The sequence below is a fragment of the Cinclus cinclus genome, chromosome 9, assembly GCF_963662255.1.
Source record: "Cinclus cinclus chromosome 9, bCinCin1.1, whole genome shotgun sequence".
NCBI lineage: Eukaryota > Metazoa > Chordata > Aves > Passeriformes > Cinclidae > Cinclus > Cinclus cinclus.
The window spans coordinates 15,159,447-15,172,808 of NC_085054.1; the positions used below are offsets into that span (position 1 = coordinate 15,159,447).

Consider the following 13,362-nt stretch of genomic DNA (forward strand, 5'->3'; position numbering starts at 1 on the left):
AGTGATACCAAAGAGAGACCTTGGAGAAGGCTTCTGCTGAAGTGGTGTGTTCTAGACCAGATTCACATTCCTTTCCTTGAACAGGATGAACATGTTTTGAACATGTTTTAAGCCATGTTGTGTTAGGAAGCCATGTACTTGTTAGGAATTCTGTTTTGTTAGTGCCATAGATAATTAGTCTGCTTACCTGATTTTAATATTACATCACATTTTTTAATTTTCAGACAGATCCTTATGCTGTGAAGATGCATAATTTGATTTGGTGTAGTCTCAGACTCTATAAGGAAACAATCTATTACGAAGTGTGCTCTGAAATAGATAATTAGTTATTGAACCTGAATTGGAAGTTAGATTTATAAGCAGAAAAAGCTGTACTAATATAAGTGTTCCTGAAAACAAAGTATTGAAAACAAATTGGTTTTGGCTATGAAGACAGTTTGTGATTCTTACCTATTTTTTCCTCTTTATTAGGGGGTATTTCTATGTTTGGGGGTTTTTTTGTTTGTTTTGTTTCTTTTAAACTTTGTGCATTAAGACTAACTGCTATTACACACTATGTTTCTCCCTAAAGAACACAAATTTCCTTGTTAGTTTATTCTCTCTCTAAAACTAAACTTGTCCATCTTCAAATGCTGGATGCTGAAGGAGATAAACAGTTTAAAAGTAGCACTAATCCACTATTTCTTGTTTTCCCAACCCATACTTGCTGCTTTTTACAGGATGGGAAGAGAATTATTATTTTCCCTGCATTACGATTGCATTCTGCACTGTGGGGAGCAAGGCCAGGGAAACAATGGGTGTAAGCATGATTGCAGAGTTGAGTGGCTGCCAGTTATAGTTGCTGCTGTTTGTGGTGTAGGATCAAACAAAAAGTCAAGAATCATTTGTGCTGTAGATTCCTAGTGTAGTTGTTGTTGCTACTTCTTTAAAATGTGTAACACAACAGCTTGTTATGTTTTGGAAATGTTAAAATATGGTAGTATCTCTCCTGAAGCAACAGTTTTGTGAGCTCACTTGTCATAGCATATTGTAGTACTATGTGCCTCTGTGTATTAAAAAGTCTATTTTCTTTCTAGTCTCAGAAGTGCGAGGGTATCCATAATAGGCTGTGACAGATAAAAATTCAGGTTTTGATGAAAAACTTACAGGTGAAATACAGAATCTAGTTGAGTTTAAATCCATGGGTTAGTATTTTTCCACCATCTAATTATACAGTCCATTTCAAAATAGCTTCCTGTTTGCAAAATCTGTTGTATTTTGGGTGGCTCCAGAGAAAGCACCAGCTGTTAGCGTTTTCCTTTGTTGTATTTCATTGTTAAAATATCAACTGATACTCAAAGGTATTTTTGATGTATAGTCTATCATCCTGGAAAAGTTAAGAATTGATGCTAATTGTTCCACCACAAAGATTATAATGTGAGCGGAGGTTTCTGTGTTTTGTTAGTAGTTCTTTTACCCAACTGTAGGCTTATGACATGTTGCATAATGATCACTGACTTCATGCACATATTGGTATCTGCTGTGCTCTGAAACAAACAACTTAAAGAGAAGAGAAACAAAAAACCAGCAAAATTATCCCAAAGATAATGTTTAGAAAAGACATAGCTTGGGGTTTTTAAATTACCTCAATTTAACATTGATATTTTCTTGTTTAAAATGCAAAAGATCTACATTAGCTGTAGGAGTATTTTTGTTACTTAGTTTGCATAACACTTCAATATGTACACACTGCTCTGCTTGAAAAAATTGAAATCCAAAATCTTAGTTTTACTACATCAAGCATGGTAAATTTGTCCTCTTCTGTCATTTCAGGAAGTAAATGCACTTGAGTGTGAGATTCAGTTGCTGAAAAATCTTCTGCATGAAAGAATTGTTCAGTATTATGGCTTCTTGAGAGATCCACCTGAAAGGACACTCTCAATATTCATGGAGTACATGCCTGGGGTAAGCAAGAGAGCTCATCCACTTCAGCCATTGGTTGTGTGCAGTGCAACGAGCACCCAAGCATTCAGCTTTGCATAAGTTCACACAGATATTTAAAACTGGCAAAGTAAAAACACCAGAGATGGGTACTGACAAGGGCTTGCAGCCTCCTGTCTTCTGCATTGCTTGCTTGGGTTTTCAGAATTACAGTGGTTTGTACAAAAGCTCTTTGTGTTTGGTTTTGGCATAAGTGGTGCCTGGCAATGTCTTTGAAAAGACAATATTATCATTAGTAAACTCTTAAATCTCCTTGAATTTTATTGTTTTGTTTTGCCATGCTTCAAGTATTTCTGGAAAACAGAAAGGAGCTGAGATGGGGGTGGGAATAAGTGCATACAGAAAATAATCCTGGTGCTTGCTTCTTGTGTGGCACGTATTATATGCTGAACTGCTGTTCTTCTACAGGGTCAGAAAACTGTGGATTTTAATTTTCTCACCAAGTGGGGTCAGCAGAGCTAAATAAAATGTGCTCTTGCAAAAACAGAGGCTCTATATTTCTGAATAGTTAAAGCAGTCTACTTACTATGAGACTCCAGAAGGGAAAAGCAGTGTCTGGGCATTGCTTTCTTGTGGTTGTGAGTTTTTTGTTTGCTTCTTCATTTTTTTGAGTTCTGGGTCTTGTTTTATGGGACTTGTTGAATTTTTCTGAGATTTGGAGGGCAGTGTGACAGAAGTAATCTTAGGAGTTTGTAACTCTGTGTGACAAAGACAGGTTGTACAAAAATGGTTGCACAAAAATAGTTGCAAAATCCCAAGAAGTTTTGATTTCATTTTATTTTAAGCTAAGACTTGCTTACCTCTTATTTTTTACCTAAAGCTCCACCTTATAGCACATGGTGGTTTTTTTCTTGACAGTATGTTTTTTCTGAGTATAAGCTAGGAAGGGACATACATGTGTTATGTCCATCCTGAGTATCACCACCACTTACCCATCAAGGTTTTTTATTCTATTTCTGTACATAGGACTAGAACTATTCAGCTGCTTGTGAGTTTTAAGGTCAAATCAAGAAGAATTGTAATTTTAAATATCTGCATTTCAGGCATAAATTTGATTGAATTTCAGTTGAATTATAGAAATGTTAGTGCTTTATACTTCTGTCCCGTAGGGTTCCATCAAAGACCAATTGAAATCGTATGGAGCACTCACAGAGAATGTGACTCGTAAATACACACGGCAGATTTTGGAAGGAGTTCACTATTTGCACAGTAATATGATTGTCCATCGAGATATTAAAGGTAATGATAGTTCTGTGCACATTTCACTGCTCTTGATTACTGATCCTTTTCCAATCTTATGTGAAGCACTAAAATGAAATTAAGTTTCAAATACCAAAATACTGGCTTAAAATCAGTGTGATTGCTTTCCATCTTTTAGTCTTGTCACTGTTGTAACCTGGGAATGGAAAAATAAGCAACTTTGGGACGTTCTAGCAGAGTTGTGGCAGTGTTTCTTTGTCTTCATCTGCAAAACAATCAGGATAAATTCCTTTGATTTTATTTTGCTATTAATAGGTTTAAATATATTGGAGAATGATGTCATTAGAAATAGAATGTGTAGAGGAAAGCGTCACGACTCCATAGTTTAAATTTACAGAGCTTTGTTTTATCAGTTATATAGAAATTACCCAGCACTTCACTGGTACAGGAAGTGAACGGCAGAGGTGACTTGCCTGATCAGACTGCTTCCATTTTACTGCTAGGAAACCTGATGAAACATTTACTTTTTGCAGATAGGTGCAGATGACTTGCAAGTGTTGCATAAGCAGGGTGTGAATATGTAGGGAGATGGTGATGTGCAGAATAGGTATGTTGAACACAATACTGTTGTATTCCCTAGTATTTTCACCATTTTTGTGTTGTTTTGTATCAACAGTGTTTTGTTCCTTTGCAGGTTGAGATATCACAGTCAATCTGTACATCTATGTGCAGATAGTTGTTTCGAATAAACTCTAACACAGTTTGAGGTTTTGCTTTAAAATAGTACAGAGACATCTTCAGTTGTGTGGAAACTCCTTTCCCGGTTTTTTTCCAATGTGTGGCACATTCCTTATTTTGTCAGGAGGGCTTTACAAAGGGACTGCCCCTTCCTGGAAAAGGCCTAGGATGCAAACCATTGGGCAGTTCACTATTTTCTGAACTCCAGAGTGTAGTAGTCAGAATGAGCAGAGAAAGTAAATTCTCTGGCTTGAAATCCTAGGTTGATGTTGAATTGTATCGCTGAATCGAAACTTCTGTGACTGTTTCCCACCCCAAAACCTTGAGTCTTTCATGAAGGTAATGCTGCATTCCCTTCCTTCCAGGAGCAAATATTCTGCGGGACTCAGCAGGCAATGTGAAGCTTGGTGACTTCGGTGCCAGCAAACGCCTGCAGACGATCTGTCTCTCTGGTACAGGAATGAAGTCTGTCACAGGAACTCCCTACTGGATGAGCCCTGAAGTTATTAGTGGAGAAGGGTACGGCAGAAAAGCAGACATCTGGTATGTTAAAAACCCTCTTCTCTACTGAAAAGTGTAGTTTCATTTTCATCAGAGAGTAGGTGTTTGTTATCTCAAGCTGCAGTGTTTCATCCTGGGATTTAAGCTGAAGAAGGTGGCAAATGTGAACACTGACAGTCATATTTGGAGAGTCTTAACACTGAAATTTAATCTTTTGTGTGGCAATTTCTCAGCCCATCAATTTGGAGATCAGAAGAGAATCCTTTCAACTGACCTTGCATGAATTTAGGATTACCAAACTGTTTAATTCTGGAGAGGTACTGGCTGAAAGCTATGTGTGAAACTTTGAAGCACTAGTTCAGTCAATGTCTTGTAATGAAACTTCAACACTGAAATCCCTTTGATGCAAGGCAGAAAATAAAATGCTACTCCTCTAAAAGTTAAGCACTTAAGAGGGAATTTGCCAGATTTAAAATGGAGTATCCATAAATAATTTCAGTTGTTATTAAGTACCTAAGAGCTAAGAGGAAAAGGTAATTTTCAAAAATGAAGGTTAGTGAAACATTGTATATGCCAGAGTCCAACATGGCTCCAGCCCAGTGGACTGGTGACTTGGGCAGTGAGACCCCTTGCACTGCAGCTGATCTGTGAGCATGCAGCAATGGGCAGGCAGCAGCAGATAGGAAGGAGTAGTAACACTGTTTAAAAAAGAATTGTGTTATATCCAACCAAAATACTTTACTGTATACAATACTTTTAACCTCAGGGAAATTAATTTGGGCTACTTCAGATTACTTAGTAATTACTCTTGACATACATGAATAGATCAGCCTTATAATATCAAGTAGCTGACTTGTTCACATTTGAAGTATTGGTACCAAAGTTATTGTGTGTTTTTGGTGGAAACTCAAGAAAAAATACTGAAGTGGGACTGCTGTCAGTCAGTAAATCCTTATTGTGTAAAGCAATGTACCTCTGTTTAACAACAAAACTTCCTGCAAGCATTTTGAAAAACATTCAAACTTTCTAAGAATTGGGAAACTATTCCAGCCAAAAATCCATTTTGCAATATCATTCACTTGTTATTGGAAGATGCTGATCTTTTAGAACTTCGGCAACAAAGTTTCTCTGGCCATATGTATGCTCTTCTACCTTCCTAAATTCTTTAAACATGAGTTTTGTATACAAAGATTATTGAGGAACTTAAAATTCTGTTTGTCAATCTAAGTATATTCTAAGTGTCCTTAACTAAAAGAGAAGATACCATGAAGTAGGGCTTTTGTTTTTCAGCTGCCATATTATGTTTGTACACAATTCAGTAGTGATAACTTGTGCATTTCTAATGAGCTGGCAACACGCAGTGCATGGATGGAGCGTTCCTGATGCTTTGCAATTCTGTTTGGCCTCAAGGAGCAGGAAAGCTTCCAAGTGCATTGCTGAGTGCGTGGCCTTTGTCAGCCTGCTGAGCACTGGATGCTGGCAGTGCCCTACCACAGCTGGTATTGCCTGGATAAATACGTAATTATCCCTTCACTGAGGTAGTAGCTTTTGGCCCAGGGAAGTAATAAAGTGGAGACATGGATAGTGATTTGTGTAACTTTGAGATTAAGTTATAGCAGTACACGCTGGTTTTTTTCCCAGTGCCCGTTAACGTGCTGAAGTTACTCTGTAGTGTTAAGTGGACACTGCCTATTTGTAGTATTTGAGTCCCTCTCCTATTTCTTGTTTTCCTGGAAGGGCATGACTCTGTTGTAACCTGCTGTTTCACTTCTGCCTCTGTTTCAGGAGTGTAGGTTGCACAGTGGTAGAAATGCTCACTGAGAAGCCCCCATGGGCAGAGTTCGAAGCCATGGCTGCCATCTTTAAAATTGCCACTCAGCCAACCAACCCCCAGCTCCCTCCTCACGTCTCCGACCACGCTCGGGATTTCTTGAAACGGATTTTTATCGAGGCCAAGCTGCGACCGTTTGCAGATGAACTGCTGAGACACACGTTTGCACACTATCACTAACACCTGCCTCAACTCAGCTTGCATCTACTGCATTTATTTTCTATTTGACTGCACTTTTATTTTTTATTTTTTACAAAGAAAATGGAGAAAAAAGACAAGAGAGAGAATATTCTCTTGAATCTTTGTTTCACTTAGATTGTAAACAATCTAAATTTTGTATCTAAAATGAGAGTCTTCTCTTCCCCCCCTCCCACCAGGACTAGAACTTTTTGTTTCTATAATGTACTGATGTGGTTGATGTAGATAAAGCACTTTAGTACATATTTGTTCCTTATTTAAAGAGGAAAAAAATTACAAATGCTTGGACAGTCAGGAACTGTGTGACTTTTTCTGACACCGCTGACTGACTCAGGGTGCAGGGAAAAATAGACATGCAGCTAAAGGACAAGGTTGCTTCTATGTGATTCTTATCTATTTTGTAGGTACTTGCAGCAGAGAGTTCTAAGTTCTTATTATATTTTAGCAGTTAATCAGTTTTGGGAATTTACAGTTTAAGCAGGAACATGCAGTTCTGAGAGTTAATTGATGAAGCTGGAAGAACTTAGAACTCTTTGTACAGCAGCATGTCTAGCTGGTACTTCTATGTGACCAAAATAAAATAACAAAAACAAGCTCAAAACTGATGTACTAGTTAGAGGTTTTGGTGTAGAATTATTGTATTATCTTAATAGGAAAATAATTACAGGTAAACAGATTATGGGCCCAGACTCCTAGAAACTACTGTACTGCAAAGGGGAAATTTTCCATGCTAGACAAGGGTCAGCTGTTGGATGTAAATACTTAGGAGAACGCCTCCTGTTCTATCTGCCAAAGAGAACCTCTGTTGCATAAGCTTCGAGGGAGACAGTTATCTTAGCTGATTAAAAAATACTGGTGTTGAGAGTCAGTTCTCCTTCACAGTCTCATGAATGGCTGCAGGGAAAAGGGAGTGACTATCCTTGTGCAGTATATGAGTTACTGAATTCAGAATGAGCTATAAGAAATGTTTTCAAAGCTGTTGAGAGGCGCTAGGATGGAATGTATGTCAACATCAAGTGCCTGAATAATATCAAATTCTTCCCAATCTGCACTAAAAAAAATTGGTTCAGTAATGCAGGTCAGTCATCTAGGATGTATTGAGAGTTCTTGAAATAAAGTCAAACATCTCATAACAACAGGAATGAGTCACTGAGAAAGCTAAGGCTCCAGTTGTAATTTTAATAAGGTTGCACTGATAAATCCTATGAAGAAGGAGGTACAGCACAGAAAATTGTATGATGAACAGCCCAGAAGTGCAGAGAGAGCCAGCAATTAAATAACATGTGTGTGATTATTCCAGCCTGATAATCCAGATTGGTGTTTGTCCAACTTCCAACTGTCATAAAGTGTATGTTAATTATTTTTTCTATTTCTGAAAGAGCATAATAAAAAAAGGTGAAAATCTGAAATACTGCTTCTCAGTTGAGGAGCCCAGGTACTGATCAGGTGTAGTGAATAACTGACTTTTCACAACAGGAAAGTCAGACTCTCATATTTTTGTAGAATAACAGAACATAAATAATTTAAAGGGGCATTTGGAAATAAACTATTGGACAACAGAACTGAAATTATGTTTACTGTTTTGGATGATTCATTGCTTGCTTTTGTTGTTTTTTAAAGGCAGAGCAGGCTGGTACTGTGACCCTTGTCTAGTGTGACAAGGTTCTACCTGTTCTGCATCTTTAGAGGAATATCAGGTTTACAAAATGCATGGAGACAGAACAATAAGCTTACCCATTCCCACAGTCACTCACATATGAGATTTCTGAATTTATTCTGCTGAATTCCATATGTCTTACCAGAGCATAAGCAGGAGTATGGATCTATCCTAATCACTTTACCTGTAGTGGAGTAAGAATGACTTTTTTGTGGCCATCTCTCCAGAGACTGAGAGTGGTGACTTCTTCAGCTTTTGTGCATATTTTACCCAACTTATTATTTTCTCGATCAGGGTGCACAACTGTGCAAGGTTTCCTGAGCACAGGAAGAACTAGTCATACCAGGAAAAGTGTAAAAGGCTGGAAGGAAAGGCAGGGAAGCTTGTACTGACTTTTTGTTTTGTTTCTCTGTCACTAGATAAAAGCTATGAAGCAGCCTTAAAGAAGAATTGGTATGTACTCTGCTCTGAGGGACCTTTGCTTTATAAGCAAAATATAGTGACAGTAGGGATGGGAAGTTTAATGTAGAATCTAATAGTTTATGTAGGTAATTTTCAAGATCATGTAATTGAAATGATTGAATTACAGACTAAGAAGGTACCAAAACCAAGGTGAAAATGTATATAAAAATCAGTAGTGGTCAGTGATACCTGAAAAGGTAAGGAAATTTTAAATTACCAAAAAAGGACGTTAAAGGGAACCAGGTTTATCTGTAGCATTCATAACATTTAAATATACTATTCTAAAGAGAAACTGCACTCTCTGAAGCTTGAAAATTTTCAGAATATAGTTTTCTTATAATGTGACCTTTCTGTGAGACACTGCTGGATCATGTATATTGCAATATCACTTCCTTGTGATTTTTAATTACTGAACAATCAAATTTGCTGCTTTTGTGCCTTTTCTAAAGAAAATGGCATTCAGTCATGACAACGGTCAGTGTTTTGGAGCCAGGAAAAAAGCGACTTTCAGAAAACATTTTTCATCATGTCTTTGACATGTCAGAAAGCTGCCAAAGTAAAGACTATGCTTCTTAAATGAAATTGACATTTTCCAGTTGGAGTGATTCTAGTAAAATTTTACAAATTTAACCAAGGTTAGGCTTGAGCTAGTTTTTTTTCACCCTAAGGAAAATTTCTCTACTGATTTAAATGATTTCCATTTAAATTAGTTGGTTATTAACACAAATATTTTGAGCTAGAAATAATTATGAAGCTAAATCAGACTTTTACCAAAAGGTTGGCTATTACTTACTCATAGTGGGGTAATGTAATAAAATGAGCTGTACACATGGTTTGTTAAACACTTAGAGGGACTCCTGGGGTGATGGTGAATGGCCTCTCATTCTAGAGTTTTTGAGGGTACATGGAATTTGAGGATTGCAGAGACAAGATCCCTGCTCACAACTTCTTGTATTTCACTTAAAAAGCCACCAACATTTTAGGATTACAAAATTGGTTCTAATTGTTGAATCCAATTGTAAAAAAATTGCCAGTGAAAGCAATTCTGCTGCAGGGTTGATTTGCTTTTCTGTAAATGCCACAATGAAGCTGTATTCTCAGAAAATGAGGGTTGAAATTCACGGTAAGTATGTGTATTTTCAAAAGTCTTATTTATCTAATAATTTTTAGTATTCTTTCTGTTGCACACATTAAATGACAAAAGCTACTTCTGTGGTATGGTTTTAATGGTGTAACTAACAGTCCTGTTAGAGCATGACTGAAGGTTTCAGTTGTGTTGTGTTAGAGGAAGTAGGTTTTTTTATTTGGGTGATCGAAATATCCATGGAAGAACCCAAAAAGGTATGGATCTAATAATTGAGTAGTTAAATCTACAGTCGTTTCTTGACAGTTTAAATACAGTCTTAAAACTTATGACTTGATTTCCAATTTGATTTGTAGCTAAACAGTCCTTTTAGTTAAATAAAATGAAAAGTTTAGGGTTTTTTTAGCTTGTGCCTTTTTCTCTGTATGCCTTAATTTTGTTCATGTTAGAACACCATATTGAAATATGTCATACAATTCCATGTCACCAAAGCAGTCTTACAGAATGGGTTTTTTCAATGTGCCCAAAGGAGAGTTTGCCTAACTGCACTGAAGAGTGTGCTTGAATTATAATCTGCAGCAGACATTCAAATTCAGAACTTTAAAGTGATTTTTGGCTTCCTGTGCTAATACACGTTTTGTATTTGCATTCTAGAGATTGTGTAGCAATGCACATGCCATGCCAAAAAGAGGATTTGTCCAGTTATAGAAGTAACTGGATTGTCAGGATTTGTCAGCTTCCTGGCTCTGGGTACCAGACTCTGCAGCAGAGTTTCTTAGGGGCTTGAAAGCAAAGTTGGTACATTTGTAAGCATGGTACTGTATTAAAAGCCGTTTACTTTCAGTGCAGAGAAATATGATCCATCCAAGCAAACCAACAGATTTCTTTGCCTTTTGGATAATCCTAATCCTGCCGTTGTCTTGACTGAAAGCCTTGTAGCACCCGTAGGTACAGTGCAGTACAGCAAGCCATTCTTTTGGACAGCATAGAGCAATGTCTAACTGCAGCTTCAGAGACTTGAGCAAATTGGTCAGTTCTACAGTTATTTGTAACCAATTTCTTACTTTTTTAATCTTGAAAGACTGTGTCACGCATATAGAAAATTATAATGTGTGTGCTTGAATGTAAGTCCCTATGGTGTTTCTGGAAAAGCAAAAGTATTGCCGCCAGTGTCATTTCTTCTTGCTGGTAACTTGCTGTCTTGTGGCAATGACAAGTCTGCAGTGTAGAATCACATACAATTACCAAAGCTTTTCTATCCCATATACATATAGCCAAAAGTGATGTTTCATGTTTCTTATAAATAGTGTATACTCACCAGTAAGCTGTTGCTGACTGAGTAAAGCAGGTACTAGTAAAAAAGTGATAGACACTGCCCATATTTCAGACATGTGGGTGTTTATAGTTGCTGTTCCCATATGCAAAATTCATGCTTGTATTAAAATGAAGAGTTTTCTTTTCAAAAGCTCTTTCTAATTTAATCTTACTGTTGTCATTCTAAAATTACTGCATAAGCTTGGTGACTAAAACCTGGTGACTTCTATAGCTGGATTTGAGCATTGGGACATTTCAGGAAGACCCACAAAGATAAAATTGTGACTTGATCTGTGTTGTGCGCCATAGTGTGAATGTTCCAAAGCTCTGGAAAGCGGCCAGTCCTCTTAGTGACAGCCAGATGTCACCCACAGTTACCTGGGTGTGGGTGTGACTTCAGCAGAAGCCACTAATGTGCGTTGAGGGGTCAGACAGGTTTGCTATCAACCCAAGTTTTCTGAATCAAAATCTGTGAACGGAAACAAAGGAGCTCCTTTCTCATTTGATATCCTCCACTTGGCCCACAGCTTTTGTTTTTCTTTTTAGCTGGCAGAGCTTAAGTCCTGCATAGGTGGTGGCCGCTGATAGCTCCTGAATGAGGTGTGTGTCCAGGTTTAGACCAGGGAGCCCATCACTTGAACCCAGGACTCTGCAGCTCCCGGTTTGCTGGCACAATCCTTGGGTTTCTTCTAGCAATATATATATGTGTATGGAGTTGAGGGGTAGGTGGGATGAAGGAAATTATATTTCTCATGTTTCAAAGCAGTCACACCTTGTCTAGGTCTTAGTTTTCAGAAACTTAAAGGAAGAGGACCTGGATTAAACGACATAAAAATTTTATCTCGTGGTTCAGCCCTTTTGTTGGGTCCACAGGTAAGGATTGGAGGTCAGGGTCTTCTGTTGAGAGGTAAGGAAAAGGATACTCCAGCTCATGAGTGGATAGTCATAGGAAATACATCACAGCTTTTTTGTGCTGTTTGCTCGAAAACTAGATGATCTTTTTTTCCCAGAGGGCTATATAATGTGGGTATAAAAACAAGGGTTGCATTTTCTTTTCTGAACGGCCATTAGACTATCAGTTCCCTAGTGTTTGTTTCTTGTTAATATCAGTAAAAAAAGGTGGTGTCACCCTAAAATTGGAATGGTTTATTAAAGCATAGTGTCTGTCATCTCAGACCTCACAGGAGTCGTATAATGGAGTGTCACTGTAAATATGTGGAGGAGACTTAGATTAATTGGAACGTAGGCTTTTAGTTTTCATGAAGCTATGAATAAAAATTTGTAAATTTACTCTTGATCTAATGTACATTTTTATGTAGCCATTAAATTCTCTATTTAATCTATCAGTTTCTCACTGTAAATGTTTTTACTCTCAGTTGAATGCTGGGCACAGTTTGTAATGTATGTACACAAAGGTGTTTTTTTCTATCAACGTTGACTTTTTTGCACATTTTTGGAAATATTTAATTTGTACACTGATTTAATACTCTGACCAATTGTCGATGGGTGTATGAGAATCACGTGTGTGTGCAATGTACTACTGTCTGGATGTATGAGGTTTTTTATTACTTTTGAGATGTTGCTACCAGTAACTGCACTGCTGTTGCTGCTTTACATGGAATATCTTGTGTATAAAAAAAAAAAGATAAAAACAATTTAAAAATCAGCTTATGGTTATCATGGTTGAGGAACTCAGGAGTTGGGCATTGCTTGCTAGTTCCGTTATCTAACAACCTTCCAAACTTAAAAACAACCAACCCGGCCCCGCCTTGTAATTCTGTGTATGCATAGAATGTGTGTGTGTGTATATCCCAGTAATCTTATTCCACAATTTCATTTCTACATTTTTATGAACTTGTTTTTTAAGGGTACTATGTTTAGTTAGAATAATTAAATATATAAAGCTTTGAGAGATGATTTACTAGATAAATATATTTTCAGCTGGCTGATGTTCAAAATATTTTTTTAATTTTTGTTTTTAACCATTCGAAATGTATTTGTATTTCCAAAATCAGACACGAATTGTACTTAGAAATATATTAAAACACTCTGTAGGGACAACAGTGTGATTTTTTTCTTTTAAGAATTCTGTACTTCAGAACACTGCGCAGTGTCACTCTCGTATCTCATTCCGAGTTGGCTTTTTTTAATTGTTATTTACGGCGCGCTTTCCGAAAGTTCAATTTCTTTATTAAATTTGAATTATTTTTCCTCATTTTCCGCTGCTCCGGGCGTGCCCCGGGGTGTGGCTGCCTGCCGTAGCCGAGGCCCCGCCCCGCGCCCGCCCGCGCGTCTCCCCGCGGCGGGGGCGGCCCCGGGAACAGAGAGCCGACGGTGTCTCCTCCCCTCGCGGCGCTGCCGTGCGGAAGTGACGCGCGGGCGGGCGCAGAGCGGCGC

At 37.8% G+C, this 13,362-nt stretch overlaps 1 protein-coding gene across 1 annotated transcript in view; it reads left to right on the forward strand.

Annotated features, from left to right (window-relative positions):
- The window catches only part of MAP3K2 (mitogen-activated protein kinase kinase kinase 2), a 28,026-nt gene extending 20,978 nt beyond the window's left edge, over positions 1-7,048 (forward strand). The window contains exons 13-16 of the mRNA XM_062498129.1: positions 1,813-1,944; positions 3,090-3,219; positions 4,284-4,461; positions 6,205-7,048. Of these exons, the coding sequence (XP_062354113.1) occupies positions 1,813-1,944; positions 3,090-3,219; positions 4,284-4,461; positions 6,205-6,430 (666 nt within the window). The 3' untranslated portion in view covers positions 6,431-7,048. The remainder of the gene's footprint in view (positions 1-1,812; positions 1,945-3,089; positions 3,220-4,283; positions 4,462-6,204) is intronic.
- The last annotated feature ends 6,314 nt before the right edge of the window (positions 7,049-13,362 follow it).